The sequence below is a fragment of the Nymphalis io genome, chromosome 10 (assembly GCF_905147045.1).
Source record: "Nymphalis io chromosome 10, ilAglIoxx1.1, whole genome shotgun sequence".
Classification (NCBI taxonomy): Eukaryota; Metazoa; Arthropoda; class Insecta; order Lepidoptera; family Nymphalidae; genus Nymphalis; species Nymphalis io.
In genome coordinates, this window is record NC_065897.1 from 3,420,175 (window position 1) to 3,437,067 (window position 16,893).

General features: G+C 34.8%; 1 protein-coding gene across 2 annotated transcripts; it reads right to left on the bottom strand.

Moving 5' to 3' along the window:
- Positions 1 to 1,178: 1,178 nt before the first annotated feature.
- On the bottom strand, positions 1,179 to 15,573 carry LOC126771235 (signal-induced proliferation-associated 1-like protein 2). Of its 2 annotated transcripts, none has more exons than XM_050491010.1 (16): positions 14,611 to 15,573; positions 11,362 to 11,595; positions 11,005 to 11,290; positions 10,130 to 10,730; positions 9,824 to 9,959; positions 8,602 to 8,717; positions 8,039 to 8,171; positions 7,687 to 7,851; positions 7,438 to 7,607; positions 7,198 to 7,324; positions 6,822 to 6,940; positions 6,394 to 6,582; positions 6,083 to 6,178; positions 5,550 to 5,708; positions 5,107 to 5,236; positions 1,179 to 3,679 (listed from the first exon to the last, which is right to left on the bottom strand). In XM_050491010.1, the coding sequence occupies exons 1-15, from the start codon at positions 15,251 to 15,253 to the stop codon at positions 5,126 to 5,128; spliced, it is 3,285 nt and encodes a 1,094-aa protein (XP_050346967.1). In that variant the 5' UTR covers positions 15,254 to 15,573; the 3' UTR covers positions 1,179 to 3,679; positions 5,107 to 5,125. The 2 variants fall into 2 exon arrangements, with proteins under 2 accessions (XP_050346967.1, XP_050346966.1); XM_050491009.1 differs by having other exon boundaries at positions 7,186 to 7,324.
- Positions 15,574 to 16,893: the final 1,320 nt, after the last annotated feature.

A 16,893-nucleotide genomic window follows, 5' to 3' on the forward strand; every position in this document is an offset into this window, starting at 1 on the left:
TTACACCAATCTCTGCGGGTTAACAGTTAGGTGACTTTTTAGACAAAATTGAAGCAACATTCTGAGCAATTGCTCCATAATTCCGCTACCTTGATACCAACTGCAGTGGAATAAGCTACAATCCTTCTTATTAGTTGCCTTTGTACAGCAGTGAGGCCTTTGCTTTAGTTCCAGAGGCGGAATAATCCCTATAAAATTCCCTAAAATCTATGTTATTATATTTATAACGTGAGCATCCACGTTATTATTATGGCGACTGATGTGGTTTTGTTAATACTGATTATATTAAATAAAACCAATTATCCAACTCGGCAGTATTTTATTACACCCTTATAATTTTCTTAAAATTCTACTCGCTTTTTTTAAGTAAAAAAGCGTGTTGCCATCCCAAAAATATTAAGAAAACAAATACAGAAAAAAATAAAAAAAACACAAAATTAATTATAAATAAATAAATATGAGAATGGTCGAGATGGCTCAGTGGTAAGAACGCGTGAATCTTAACCGATGAACGTGGGTTCAAACCCTGGCAAGCACCTCTGAATTTTCATGTGCTTAATTTCTGTTTATAATTCATCTCGTGCTTTTCGGTGAAGGAAAACATCGTGAGGAAACCTGTATGTGTCTAATTTCATCGAAATTCTGCCAGATGTGTATTTCACCAATCCGCATTGGAACAGCGTGGTGGAATAAACTCCAAACCTTCTCCTAAAAAAAAAAGGGAGGAGACCTTAGCCCAGCAGTGGGACATTTACAGGCTGTTACTTATAAGTACATTTTGTTTTCAATAAAATCAATTCATTATAAATAAACAAAAATAAAATAAATATACCATCAGTGGTCTAGATACCATAATAAATAAGAGTTATGTACCACCCACTCGTTACATAGTCTAGCGCTAATACTTGGTATTGTTGTGTTCCGGTTGGAAGGGTGAGTAAGCCAGAGTAACTACAGGCACAAGAGATATAATATCATAGTTCCCATAATTGGCGGTGATCACTTACCATCAGGAGGCCCATTTACCTTTCCGCCTACCTATACGATTAAAAAAAGTTTTAGCTTGGACAAAAGTTTTTAACTAGATGGGCAGGACATACGATTGTTTAAGTATGCATTCGTTAGGAAAGGATATAAAAATAACACGATTCTTTGGTATATACTTTAATAAACTGGAATGTCTTAAAATAATCGTATAAAATATAAACATATGTTATGTACTTAAGCTAGTGCTTAAATAGATCGAAAAATTAAAAGCGATAAAATGAAAAAAAAAAACATTGAAATCTATGGCGGTAAACAGTAACGCTTTGGTTGTAAAATTACTAATTTGTAAACAAATTTTTGATTAATTCATTTTCTATATCTAGGAAAAGGTGGGTACAATAGCAATTGTTATTAGTACAATAATTGAATTGACATACGACGAGTGGCAATTTACATATATTGAAATCTTAAAACTACATATAAGGCCATTTTTCTACTATAACATAATAATTAATTATACATCTCGCTATACCTGTGACTGTACCTATGGCGGCACCAGAGCGTAAATAAATAATAATAGTTAATCAACTTGGCTGCTTGACAGATAACCGCGAGGTTATACGCTTCTACTGTCACTTAGGGAAGTCATGTCACATAAAATGAAATATTAAATTTTTGTTGATTGCACATCTGATTGATGCTTGTTATAAAAATTAATAAGTAATATAAAACTTTGAATATCTTTAATTAGAAAGTAGTAAAAGATACCAATTTTGTGACATCCCTTGGTCATTTTCAATAACTAATCTGTCAATAAAGTAGTTTACTCACTATGATTATTTATTACACTTTGCAGGAAAAAAAAGGTTCTACCATAATACCAACAATGCAAAAAATGTACATTCGCATTATTCCATAATAACCAGAGTTTAAAAAATTGAACATTTACAATGACATTGTAAATTATAATCAGAATTGACAAACTTTTTTTGTAGCTGTATCAATTAATAAATGTAAGGTAATAAGTATCATATTTATAAAGTGTGTTTACAAAAATAACAAATTGTTTCGTACAGTATTAGCTGCTCTGCGGTTTCACACGCCTTAAATTTTGATTGTACATACATAATAGTATCAATAAGCACTAATCACAGTATGGTCCGGCTGCTCAAATAATTCCTGTGCTGAGTTCAACAAACATTTAAAGAAAAAAAAACAACATTTTTTTAATTGTTCTAAGTAAGCTCTTGCAAACATATTTTGCAACTAGCATAGAATTAAATGCTGTGTTACGGAAAGCTGTTAGAATTCTTAATATAAATTGAAGGTAACAATAATATGTACGATGTAAAACATTATACCATAAGTAATGGTGTTATTTTTTCGTTGATTGATATATTGTTTTCGCTTAAAAATATATGAATAATTAATTGATTCACTAAAATTACCACTACATTTAAAATGACTTACACTAATAAAGCTTCCATTTTACGTTTATATAATTTAACTAAGAGATTCAATTATATTTACAAAAAAAAATTAAATAGTTATTAATAATATAGAAAAATTAACATATTATAAGAGATCGTGTTAGTTAATACGGTTTAAAAATTACTAAGTAGCAATAATTATGTTAATAAAACGATTATTATGTTTCAATGGGTATTGCCAATGGCGGAGGATAAAATTATTTTGATCTTGAATTGACGTGATATCATTGGCCAACTATAATAATCTATGGTATTCATTACGGATTCGATATTTAAATAGCGTTTTAATGTCATCGAAGTTGTTATCGGAACCTTGTAAGTAAATTTAAAGTGGATATAAAGTTTTTAATACGATATAGAGTTATATAAGTTAAGAATGTTTTTAGTGCATAAAATAGTAGAACCGTTAGTTAACTACATGGAATATGAAGGTTTGTTTATCTTTATTCCTTCTGCTATTGGGGTATAGTATATGTACTTTAATTATTTAGCAGTAACATTAAATATTTGTTTTAATGTGATGATACATCTTACGGTTATAATATTTGGCAGGGTTTCAAGTCTGTTTTAAATATTAATTAAATATTACAAGTTAATGCTACTTAATTACTTAATAGTAACAATTTAATAATAAAAGAATATAGTCATATAAATTGTGAATTAATGCTTTTTTTTTTAAAAGCTCATCTTGTTTACATAATTACAAATTGTAGATTAATTGAGATATACAGATACGTGAAAAATATTTTTTCAGTATCATAATATAGTTTTAGAGTAACAGAGTCGCGATGATTTTACATATTTAATACTTAAAACAGTAATAAATAAACAATCTTACAATATACGGCATATCAAACTATCAGACGCTTAACATAACAATGCGCCTATAAACACATTTTTTTTTTATCGAAACAGCAACATTATATTATTTGAATATTTAACGTTTAAACAGTGACACGTACTTAATAATTAAGAAAAAAATATCGTTACGCCAAAACAATAGCTTCCCTAGAAGCTTGAAAGGCACAAAATTCATAAGATACAGCGCTGAGTTAAATATTTATATTTCACACGTAGTTACTCTTTGGAAATTATGTAATTTATTAAATACTATTCAAGTAAGCAATAGTACCTCGCTGAGTCGTACGATTTGATGTAGGCAGCAGGTATGACTGTAACGCTTCTTGTTATTCTTATTTTTCCTAAAAATAAATATATCATTTTATATTTGCCATATCACATTTCATAGTTAGAAGTAAGAAGAAACACAGTTTTTGATGATTTTTATATTTGATTATCATTTAAGATTATGTCTATGTATGTACGATGTGTAGTTAATGAACAACTCGGAGTGAGTGGAAAATGTCAGCCTAGAGGGCTTCGATTATAAGCCCAGGTCTACATATTCATAATATTATTGTAAACGTAGTAATTTATGAAGAAAAATTATAGAATCATTATTATTTAAGTGATGTGCAATGCATTTAGCAAGTATTGATGAGCAAAATATTTAACATATATAATAAAAAAAAAAATCTTTACGATTGGTTATCATAAGTACATAATCTGTATACATCCGAAATCCGAAACCGAAACAGCCTGTGAATGTCCCACTGCTGGGCTAAAGGCCTCCTCTCCTCATTTTGAGGAGAAGGTTTGGAGCTTATTCCACCATGCTGCTCCAATGCGGGTTGGTGGAATACACATGTGGCAGAATTTCAGTGAAATTAGACACATGCAGGTTTCCTCACGATGTTTTCCTTCACCGTAAAGCACGAGATGAATTATAATCACAAATTAAGCACATGAAAATTCAGTGGTGCTTGCCCGGGTTTGAACCCACGATCATCGGTTAAGATTCACGCGTTCTTACCACTGGGCCATCTCGGCTTTTTATACATGTTGGTAAGTAATTTTATTGTTCTTGTTAATTATCCATTTACTGTACTAGTAACTAAGCCCTATTAATCCGTTTGTTATTGAAGTTTTAATAGCATGATCCCTCCAATATCCGGCTCGACGGGAATCAATTGAGTCAACTGCGAAGGACGTATTAAAGTGTAAAGCTGTGTACGCAAATATAAATGCATTCAATTACGTCTCATTTATAATTCGGTGAGACGCCAAATTCGAAACGATTCGAATGGCTAGGACGCTGACGAGCAAAATTTGTTTATGCTCATGTGGCAGATATAATGTAATAGTACCGCAAGAAATATTAAGGATTGCGTGCATTAATGCCACCACGGTAGCACTGAAATGGCTGAATTGTTAGCCCTTTAAATTTGTAAAAAAAAGACACTATAATATTTGCTATATCTGTCTAAAATTAATTTATTTTATCATAAAATAGTAAATACTATATTAATCCATTCAAAAATTTCAGCAGATACGAGAAATAAACATATAATAAAATATGAATGAATATTATATATATATTGAATTAAAGGTTTTTTTGGTTTCATTCCTTTTATAAACTTTTATATTTGTATTTACTATTTCAATTCTCTCATGTATTATTTGCGGTATATAGTGTCTCCAGTATGACTAAATGTAAAGACATTTTGTGATGTATGTTTTTGTTTTCTTCAACGAAGCGTGTGTGTAGTATAAGGTATTCAGTTCTTACAAGGGTATCCGCGTGTGCGTCACTGCTTGTCGACGGTGCGCTTGAGCCAGTGCGTGAAGTGGCGCAGCTGCCACACGGCGCGCGCGGACTCCTCGCGCAGGCGCGCATTGTGTCGCCGCAGCCGACGCACCTGCGCGTAGCAGACACTTTACTTACTTGCTTACTACTTTATTAAGAGATATACAATGTCAGGTATAACTGAAATTTGTTAGGAAACCTCCTATCGAGGTCATGTAGAAAAAATTGTATTGTTTCTAAATTGTAATCTATTTTTTTTTAAATAACTTCGAGAATACCTGTAATAAAATTATTCTATTGTAAAATGGTTTATTTTTAATCTAAGAGTTTCGCTTTATTTATAACTCGCAGGCGCAGAAGCGAATCTAAAATATGTCGTAGTATTATTCGTAACTCCCACTTGACTACACTGAAGGTCGCCTAACCTCCTCCTCCAGGTGGTGTCGGTGGCGCTGCGCCGAGGCGGCGTCGGCCTCCAGCGCCGCCACGCGCTGCGCCAGCCCGCACGCGCAGCCGCCCGCCGCGCCCGCACTCGCACCCGCGCCCGCTCCCACACCCGCACCTGTCTCGTCCGCGTCGTTGCTCTGCGCCAGAACGTGTCAATAATAATATGGGAACAATTGAAATCAAAAGTAAATAAATCCTTTTTATTGTCCTTTTTAGATTAATGGATTTTTATGAAGTATAACTTATAGGTCTTGGTGATTTTATGTGATCACTTTCAAGCAAACACTTACACTGCACACATACAAACACTTCTTACTCTATCACTGCCGCCAACAATGAGGTCTAGTAATGGTATATCTCGTGTGCCCATAATAACACATCGATTTACTCAACTTTCGAACCCCAACATAAAAATACATTGGATGTTTGGAGGAAGAATAATTGGCCTGGGGCTATTTCTTTCAAAACCTTTTAATAAAAGGTAATGGAAAAAGTCGAAAGTTTGACTTACGGCTATCTCTGACCACGTGTCGAGGCCGACCTCAATTGCAGTCTCAGAAGTCGGCTCGGCGTTGTCAATGGACGGATACTGATGTTCTTCACAAATCTACATCGAAACAAATAGATTAATTCGAAAGTCTCAGTGATATGTATACATTTAATTGCATTCGATTGACTGTAATTAAAAGAGAAAAAGAATAACTGCTGAGTTTAATCAAATTAAATCAAATTAACTACAAAACAATACATTATTCATTTTCTACTATCGAAAAGGTTAGTGTAATTTGCGGACATGCGCTTTTATATGTTATAAAAATATACCTGTAACATAGCCCGCGTGGCAGTATGTACAAGAGCGGCCCAGTCTAGCGCGGAGGCGTCCGGTAGCGGTAGCGGTGCGCTTCCTCCACTACCTACACCACCGCCGTTACTGCCGCTACCACCACCACCACCTCCGCTACCGCTACGAGGTTCGCCAAGCTCAGCGTCCATTAATCGCATCAGTTCTTCCTGTACGAAATATATTTAGTATAATAAATGAGCACTTCATTTAAAGCTAGAAATGAACAAAAACAACAGTTAAATTGAGTATACACATTTTCGTAGCTTCCATATTTTTTGTTAATAAGGCATAAAATAACGTCGAAGATTGAGTACAACGGATAAAAGCGATAATTGATTGAACAAAAAAATTTGACAAATGATCGCTATGATATAATTTTATTGTTTTAATTGTCTGTTAGTCGCACCGTGAGCGAGGAGTGCGCGAGCGAGCGCGGGCGGCGTGCGTGTCGCGGGGACGCGTCCTCGTGGGAGCGGCGCCGCACCTCCGCGTTGCCGCCCGACGTCGTGCTGCGCCCAGACCCGCCTGCCGAGTAAGTAACCCTCAAGGTAATCAAAGATGAAAGTGAGTAAGAAAATATATAATCGTTCAAAATAATACCAATAAATAAAATAAAGAAGCAACTTTTATTATAACTTGTTATTTAAAATAAAATAATCCGCTTATTTCTTACGAAAGAAATAAGAACGTATGAATGACATACGGAGAGAGATCTGTTCTAAGAACAAAAGGACAATAATAGAAAGTCGGAGCAGTGGAACGGTATTAACAATGCACATTACCGGTCCCGTATCCGGAGGTGTCGGAGCGCGGCGGCGACTGTCGGCGGCGCGCGGGCTGCTGCGCCCACGCCTCCCCGCACGCGCTCTGACACTCACAGCGCGCGCCCGCCGCGAACGTCAGCCGCACCTGTGACGGTATGTATCGGTCATACACTGCATTATAAGTTTTATTTAGTAGTTAATAAAAAGGTATGTAATATATATAGTTTATTTTACTCGGCAAGGGTAGTCAGCACTTACGGTGACGGGGTCGGAGGTCTTGAGCAGGTCGACGAGGTGGTCGTGCGTGAGCGCCACGACGGCGGCGCGACAAACCTCCAGCAGTCGCGCGCCGCGCCGCACGCCCGCGCGCGCCGCCGCGCCGCCGCCCTCCACCGCCGTCACCAGCCCGTCCGCCTGCACGTGGAACCCTGCCCACGCAGACATACATTAAGATTTATTATATTTCCACCATGTAATGTGCGTATGGAGTCGGTGCCGGCTCGTCACCTAGCTGCGCGGCGGCGCCCCGGTCCAGCGTGAGCTCGGAGAGCGCGTGCGCGTGCGGCGGCGCCACGGCGGCGAGGCGGCGCAGCAGCGCGTCGGCCGCGCTCACGCGCACGCTCTCCCCGCGGTGGTAGTACACGCGCACCCACAGCCCATTCACCACCCAGCCTGCGAGCGAAATTGTTCATCGTGACTATATTTCTCTTTAGTTGGAAAATTACTTTACTGTTAATTTTTAATACAATTGGACCACTTTAGATTTTTAGTTAGGTAGATAAAAAAAATAATAGCATTAGCTAAAAAAATGCTTTAACAGATAATAAAATTCACAATCATAAATATATTTCAATCATACCAAGTAAAGTATTTGTTGGTAGAACGAGAACTATCTGCCTTGAGCTCTCTTCGACAATGACTATGGTATCTGCAGATATTCCCATTATACAATCCACTACAGTTCCGCCGGCTCCTTCATCCTGAACTTGCACCTGAAACCAAACGGAAGAGACACAAATTAAAACACATAATTTAATTTGTAGCTATATTTTAGATTTTATTTTATGAACTAGGAGTTTTAAGTTAGTTTTAAATAAATTTTAAAAAGAAATATTATGTAAATTTAGTATTTTTATAACTATGTAATAGTAGCTAGTCATCGCGATCCCACCTTTATATATTTATAATTTTTATATATGTATTATGTATGTTGTAAATCCGAACAATAATAGAATATTAATTACGTATTTATATGATAACGGAATGAGTGGCACGCGTGCGAGTGCGATGGATGTACGTTCACTAGAGTGAATATATTCTGCCAATTATACGGCTTGGGCTGTAGACCGTACGTATTAGTTATTATTGAAATGTTTTTTTATCATTTATATTTAGCTGTTTATTTTCAAAAGCGTTACTCACGTGAAAGCACAATGCACCACCAACTAAAACGTCGTTAGTGCAGTCGTCGACGCGAGTCACGATGGTATTGTTGCTGGAATTATTACCGCTCTTCATCAACAACGAAGAGAATATAGCTGAAATATATATTTAGGAAATATAAATTATTTATTTATAGTAATCCAAGATGAATGAGTGGATATAATTAGTTCCAATTGAGTTAAAATTAAGGCACTCATATTCATTTGCTTAAATTGTATTATTAACCTTCTTCATTATATTCTTGGGGGTAAAAGAAATAAAATCGTGAGGAAACCTGCATGTGTCGGATGCAATACTGCCACATGTGTTCGTATACCAATAAACATTAATGTGATAAGCTTCAAACTTTGTCACAAGTAAGAACTCTTAGCGGTGGAACATTTAACAGCTGTTTTATTTTCTTAATAGTAATTTATTTATATGAATGACTATAGTTTGTTCAATCATGTTGGCCATATGATATTAGTATGGTCTCTCAGGGTCTGTATAATTAAATTAAAAGTACCCCGGCTTTAATTATAATTAATTATTATTATTTATGAAAAATTGTTCAAATCCAATCAAAAGTTATTAGGTTTTTCTGTCGACAATTCTCAATAGCAGCCCGGAGTCTGGAAGTTGATAGTGTACATCCTGTGCCTCCAAAAGCACCTAAAGCCGTTGGTCCTGCGCCTGAACTCTTTCCGGTCATTTCGGATTGCCGTCCCATCGGATTACGAAAGTTAGGGAATAGAGAGTGAACCTGTATGCACACACATGTGCACTATAAAATATGCTGCGCAGTTGGCTAATCTCTCTTGAGATTGGCCGCCGTGGCCGAAATCAGTCTGGAGGTCCTTATTTACATCTAACATAGATAAAATTAAAAACCAAAGCCTTTCCTACGAATAAAATTTGAAACAAATTGTTAGAGTCTGAATATAATCTGAGCAGCGTGGTGGAATAAGCTCCAAGCCTTCTCCTCAAAAAGAGGAGAGGAGGCTTTTAGCCCAGCAGTGGGACATTCACAGGCTGCTACGGAATATAATTTGGAAAATATATTATCGAATGTTTAATTAAACACTAGTCTCCCTTCCTGTCATCATTGGTTTGACATTTGAGAGGAGAATCCGGGTAAAGCCGTTAGTCAATGTCTTAGTATTAACTGCGTTTTTAGTGTAAAAAGCTATAGAAACTTGACAAATATTTATGTGTAACTTACAAAATTTCTGTCCAGTATCCGTAGTGGTAGCAGTGACGTAATTCTTAGCTAAATCTTTAAGGTACTCTTGCCGCGTACGCGTCGCCATCGTACTAAACTTGGGCGATTGGATGGCAGCATTTTCACCATTTATAACCTAAAATATTAAAATGTATTTAAATATTGAATTATTAATTTTTATTTGTATTTTCTCAAATAGACAGACAAGCAAGGATTTTTTTTTAGACCATGCACAAACCCATAATTTTAATAAAACAAGTCATTTTTATTTATTTGGATAAATTTAAATGAAAACATGACTATTACCTTACTTAAAAGTAAATCCGTGAAGGCTTCCCCTTTTGGATAAACTGCCCCATCCTTAATGGGGGGCCCAAATAAAGGCACTTCTTTAGCACGACTTACAGCTATACTGTAATGTGTGTTCTCCGTACACGGATCAATGACTCTCACAACCACAAAAACATGCTGAAACTGGGAGCGGATGTTCCTGGGTGTGAATGGCGCTGCACCCGGTTCTTGGAAGACAATTGTCACAATATCATTGCCGATGTGTCGTTTCCTCAACAATTGCTGCCTGTTGTTCGGTGTGTACGGAAGCATTGTCGAAACGTGAAACATTATTTCACAACCTTGGTAGGTTGTGTAAACAGAATAGAGCCCAGTTGAATCTGTTCGGTTGTCTAGACCAGCTTTGTACTTGTCGAAATCTTTTAATCGGACCGTTTGACCCAACATTTGAAGAAACTCTACAAAAGCTGGTCCGGCTTCTTGGTTATTGTACATTTCCTCCTCGGTAGACTGTCCACTCTTGCAATACATTACTCCAACTTTGTAGTGCCTCGTTACACGTTGCTCGTCAAGTCGCAAAAGTTGATTTTCAGCACCTCCATTTGTAATTCCTAATCTAAAACATTTAACAATTTTATTAACATTTTTTTTATTACTTTTACATATTCAAATGTCACTAGCATAGGAAGTATTATTATGCTCAAGTGTATGTAGGTGCTCTTTTCATGCACTATTTCTCACAACCCAATGACATGATAGACGACTACAAGCATTCAACAAGTTATTGCTGAGGATATCTGAAAGAAAACTTAATAACGTCTTATTTGCCTGACTCAGGGTTTGAATTCAGGATCTCGCGGTTTGAAGTCTTGTAAATAATATAGCAATACCTTAAACAACCCAGCTGCAACTCCGGCGCAACATACTCTAGCACTTCTTTGGTGTTGTATGTGGCACTATTGTTACTCGGCTTGACGGTAGGTAAAGCATCTTCGAGGATAGAACCGCGCAGAGGAAGTAGTTCCGAAGTTCGGATGATGAGTCGATACTGCCAAGCTAGTTGTGAAGCAGGGGCGGATGCATCAACACCGCCACGCCTCAACTCTACACGTTCCTTCTTAATGGAAATCGCCACAGGTCCTAAATTCTCATCCATACCAAACCAATTTTGATGAGCTGAAATCAGAATCTTATTTAAATTATACCATTTAAAATTTCACGGTGCCCTGATATTTATCAATACTGACATTGTGTGTAAAAATAATTCCTATAGTACAACGCGCCGAGATCTTGACTTTCGATGGGTAAGGGAGAGCTTGATCTTATGAAAGGACAGCCGTGTCGCCAATGAGTTTGTCCAGGTGGGAATTCTAGAACTGAAAATCCATAAGCTGTCCTGGGACGGTGCCATCCTCCAAACTGACCAGGTATGGCACCCCGTGCTGTACGTGTGCAAAGCGATACGCAACGTTCTTCTTCACCTAAAAACAAACTGGTTTTGAAATACACATAGTAAATAAATATTCATTATGTAATTTACGATTTTATGAACTCTTTTGTGCAATAATAACATCCTTACATCCTAAATCTTTTCAAAAACATCGAAACGGGCTTCATTCGTAAATCCTTAGTACATTCCTATTGCATGAGTCACAAACAAGTTCAAACATGGTTGTGGTTTTGTAGTCTTTATGATAAAATTATGTTGAATGTTGAAATCTTAAGTATATTGGTTAAAAGTTATTACCATGAAGGTAGTAATTGATAATATATTAAAATCATCTCAAATAATGTATGTTTATTAATAGTATAAATTGTAATTAAAATATGTTTTATGAAAATGCATTCCTGATGCATGACTGGTTCAATGTTATTGACCATACAAATAGGAGAGTTATTGACTCTAAGCATGCATACTTAATGCAAAACTATGTACTGAAAATGAAAGTTTCACAAGAATGTCTTATGATTAATTTTTTTCTTCCATTTACTTTAATAATATATTTGTTAACATATTATAGTTTATGTATGATAGTTTGTTATAATATGCAATTAGTATAAAGTATTTTCTAATTCAGCAACATTATTTTATAATAAAATGCTACTGGGCACACCATGCAATGTTAGGGACTGCGTAAGAAGTGATTCAAGGTGTATGAAGGTGTTGGGTCCGCCCTCGTATAGTGCGCTTTGTATGTTTCAATCTACATCTGGTTTATTCTTATACTTTGCTTATTGAATTTTTTTTTTTTTTTTATAGAATAGGAAGGCGGACGAGCATATGGGCCACCTGATGGTAAGTGGTCACCAACGCTCTTAGACATTGGCATTGTAAGAAATGTCAACCATCGCTTACATATCCAATGCGCCACCAACCTTGGGAACTAAGATTTTATGTCCCTTGTGCCTGTAATTACACTGGCTCACTCACCCTTCAAACCGGAACACAACAATATCAAGTATTGCTGTTTTGCGGTAGAATATCTGATGAGTGGGTGGTACCTACCCAGACGAGCTTGCTTGATATATATATATATATATTTATAACATGTTACTATTAAATTATTAGGACATAAATATATAAATTATTAGACAGATTATAAGCAGTTGAAAAACTTTAAACAGAGCATAATTTATAATAAAACACATATATTATAATTGACAAGTGATGAGCCGGTTTGCATGGTTGGTAAATTGCCTTTCACGCCAAAGGTTGTGGGTTTCAATTCCCACCCAGGACAGACATTTGTGTGCATGAACATGTCTGTTTGTCCTGAGTTTGGGTGTAATTATCTATATAAGTATGTATTTACAAAATAAAACTAGTATATGTAGTATACTAGTTGTCTGGTTTCCATAGTACAAGCTCTGCTTAATTTAGGATCAGATGGCTTTGTGAGAATGATGTCCCAGGATATTATTATTAAATTTAACTGATATTGGTCTGTTATATTAAAAACAAAATGGATCATTCGTAATTTTTTCTATATTAAATAATAATATACAATCTGGCTAAATTGATGATAAATTAATAGTCCTTACAATTTTCGAGTAATATGTATATTTTTATAAAAACAAACTAATATAGAAAAGAATTTTTATAATTATCACTTGTCCACATGTTTATCTTGAGCAATAGATGCAAAACAATAAACTCACATTGAGACACCTAATTCTCACAGAATACTTATATAGTAGTGTAAGAAGTAATCATAATATTCTCACATTTTTTATGATACAATTGTTTCTTGATACTAGTAATATTGTTACTGTTTTTTTTTTATTTGATAACTAGCAATACCGATTTTATACACATTAATTTACCATATAATTAATATGCAGTTTTAAAAAATTCCGAAAGCCGAGATGGCCCAGTGGTAAGAACGCGTGAATCTTAACCGATGATTGTGGGTTCAAACCCGGGCGAGCACCACTGAATTTTCATGTGCTTAATTTGTGATTATAATTCATCTCGTGCTTTACGGTGAAGGAAAACATCGTGAGGAAACCTGCATGTGTCTAATTTCACTGAAATTCTGCCACATGTGTATTCCACCAACCCGCATTGGAGCAGCGTGGTGGAATAAGCTCCAAAACCTTCTCCTCAAAATGAGGAGAGGAGGCCTTTAGCCCAGCAGTGGGACATTCACAGGCTGTTTCGGGTTTAAAAAATTGTATATGTATACATCATCTAAAATCTAAAAATATGTATACATCATCTAAAATCTAAGTGGCACAATGGATAAGTACAAAAATTAGTATTGGACCTTTTTTATAAGGGTTAGACTTTTCTATTAACAATTAATGTTTAAGGTAGGTTAGATAAGATAACTGATTTTTTTAATTAGTTAGGTAGATAGTTAAGTAGGCTACCAAAATATATATAAATTCTAAATTTAAGTAGTGCAAGGGTAAATATATAAGTTAATCAAATTAGATACAAAAAACTTTCAAGATCTAAAATGTTCAATGCTTGTTACTCATTTTTAGGGATTGTTGATGGATGGATTGAAATAAATGACAAATATCAAAGTAAATTTTCATAGCTCAAAACAGAACAAAATGTTTTTTTCTGTCTAGTTCTATTGGTCATAGTGTCACCGGGCAGGAAAACTCTAACAAAATGTATATTCTAGACGAAAGTATAGAATTTTTTGCATGCTCATTTGCCAAAATGAAAGGAATGTATAAATAAATGCCTATATTCAAGTATCTATCTTTTCCTAGCATATCTTGAATGAAATTATAGTAATGACTCATATTTGATTCAACATCTTCTTGCATAATGACACAAGAGGGTTAAAATATGAAAATGACAAAAACAATATATGAATATTGTCTGTATAGGTTGTTTGGCAGATCAATTGAAACTGAACAAGTTCTTTTATCTTCTTGCTTTTTTCTATAGACTGAAATTCCTAGTTTCCTTCACATAAAGTTTATAAAACAAACATTATTTTTAAAACTAACTAAATCGTAAGGAAAGTATTTCTTACCGCCTAACTCATTTCTGAAAAATGGACAGCTCTCCAGTAATTCATTTGATCGACCATCACCAGTGTCTGGAATGGCATCTTCCCCTGGAGGTAACCCACGTGTAGCAAGTAAGGATGCTGCAGAGGCTCCAGTTGTTGTATTACGACGTCTGCTCAACAAGGCACCTCGAATTTCAGCGGCATAACTTAAGTTGGCCATGAGAGATTGACAGTCATAATGTGCAAATTGTTTTCTTTTGTTTACATCAGATACAGATGTTATTATTCCATCACCATCTGAACGAGCTATGACTGGAGTAGTACCACCCCACAGTTTATTAAATTTGAGGCGTGGTTTGGGGCTAACACTGGCTCTTGGTGTTGGGCCATCTGCATGATCACTAGCTAAAACTTCGGAAAACCGATCAGTCAAACGGCTTAATCCAGATGGCTTTTCGGGTGTGTTTAAGCCGCTATAATTGTGTACCATTGCAGGGAGCCGCTCACTAGTACCACCAATCACGTCAATTGACCCGTGACTACCATACTCACGTCGCAAACCATTCCCTGTAGAGTGGTCAGCATATATCAAGTCAAGACTAGAATTACTGCGGTACATAGCATCTCTAACTTCCTTCCTTCTAAGATGATCTGGAGCATACATGGCATTGTTTGACAGTAGCAATAACGTACGTGTTAATTTACGTTGATAACGTCGGTGATCTTAAATCCGATAAAATTATTTTAATTGTCGATATCAGGTAACTGTCACTTGGGTAAGAAATAATTTACACTTGTTTTCCCATAATTACAGTTAGATAGAAAGTAGCACGAAACACTTATTTTTAATAAGATAAAATAATTTTATGTCACTTAAACAAGGTTTATATTTTTGTCGAAATCACAAGTAAACATTTTTAATTTTAAATTAATTAATATGCGACTAAAACGTATCGGCAGTTTATTGAGCACACAAAAAATATTGCAAGTGCAGATTGTGCTGCAGTTGGACAAAGTATTGCACAGATAAAATAAAATAAGATCAAAATTAGTCATAACGCTAACTTACACATGGGTACCTAAAACGTAAAGAAAAGTATAAGATAATAGTAATTTCTATAAACGTCAAAAAAGTGTATAAAAAATGTTTACACGTAAATCAATCTAAAAAATATGTTTAGTTGCAAAGGAGCCAGACGACAAATATTGATTAATAGAGAACCTGAATTGGAATTTAATGGAGAAAAACTACCAGCATTCTTACAACCATTCAATAATGTCATGATTTGTACCGTAACTCTTAATAATCCTGGTTTATCATTAAAGAGTATTTGATTTGATTTTGTAGTTATAACTCCCTGACAATAATTAGCAAATAATTTAGCAAAAACATAACAGGGCTTATTAAAAATAATTACTTTTTTCAATACGAATTTTGAATTTTCATTATATATTTTCATTTTTTAAACAATTACTCAATAAATTATTTAAAGACACTTAAAATATATAATGATTATGCATGTATAATATTACCATTGTTATTATGAGGTTCTCAGACTTATTATTTATATCTAGTAGTTAATATATCTCTTTTTAATCTAACTCTAATAATTTTCAACGAGGAATAAATTAAAAACAGTTACCTATAAAATTATTTTTTTAAGCAACTGTGTTATAGTAATTTTAATACATCATTATTATTCTTACAAACATCTTGCTAAAACTTGTAATTAACTTGTAGTACTACTGTTACCACCTCTATTTTTTTTGTACGAATTGTCTTGTAAACTTTAGTTTCATAATCTTTAATTTACAACCTACCATACGCATCTCGAAATAACGGCGTCAGCAGAGCGGAACAACACAACCGTATCCGACATACCGAAATAATAAATAATACGTCTTTCATATAATAGCTACAAAACTACCGCTTTAGATCAGGTTTGTTTTTAATTTACTTTAATAACTGGGACATATAATATAATAATACAATATTTTCCAGCTACTACTCAAACTTTGGGAGGATATACTAAGAAAGATATACAATATTTGGATTTTGAAAATAATGTTATTTTATAGGTTTCTCCTTTTGTAGCAACTCGTGTACACTGCTTAATGTGTTTTTGACGATTAAGATTTTGAATTTGACGTCATTATATAAGTTGAAGTAGACAGAGAAACAAATAAGTGTTTCAAAATTTGCCTAATATTTATACTGTACTTAATAGATTAAATTATTGATTATTTCCTAATGTTTTAATAATATCTAAATATAAATGTTCATTGATTTTTTTTTTGTAAATA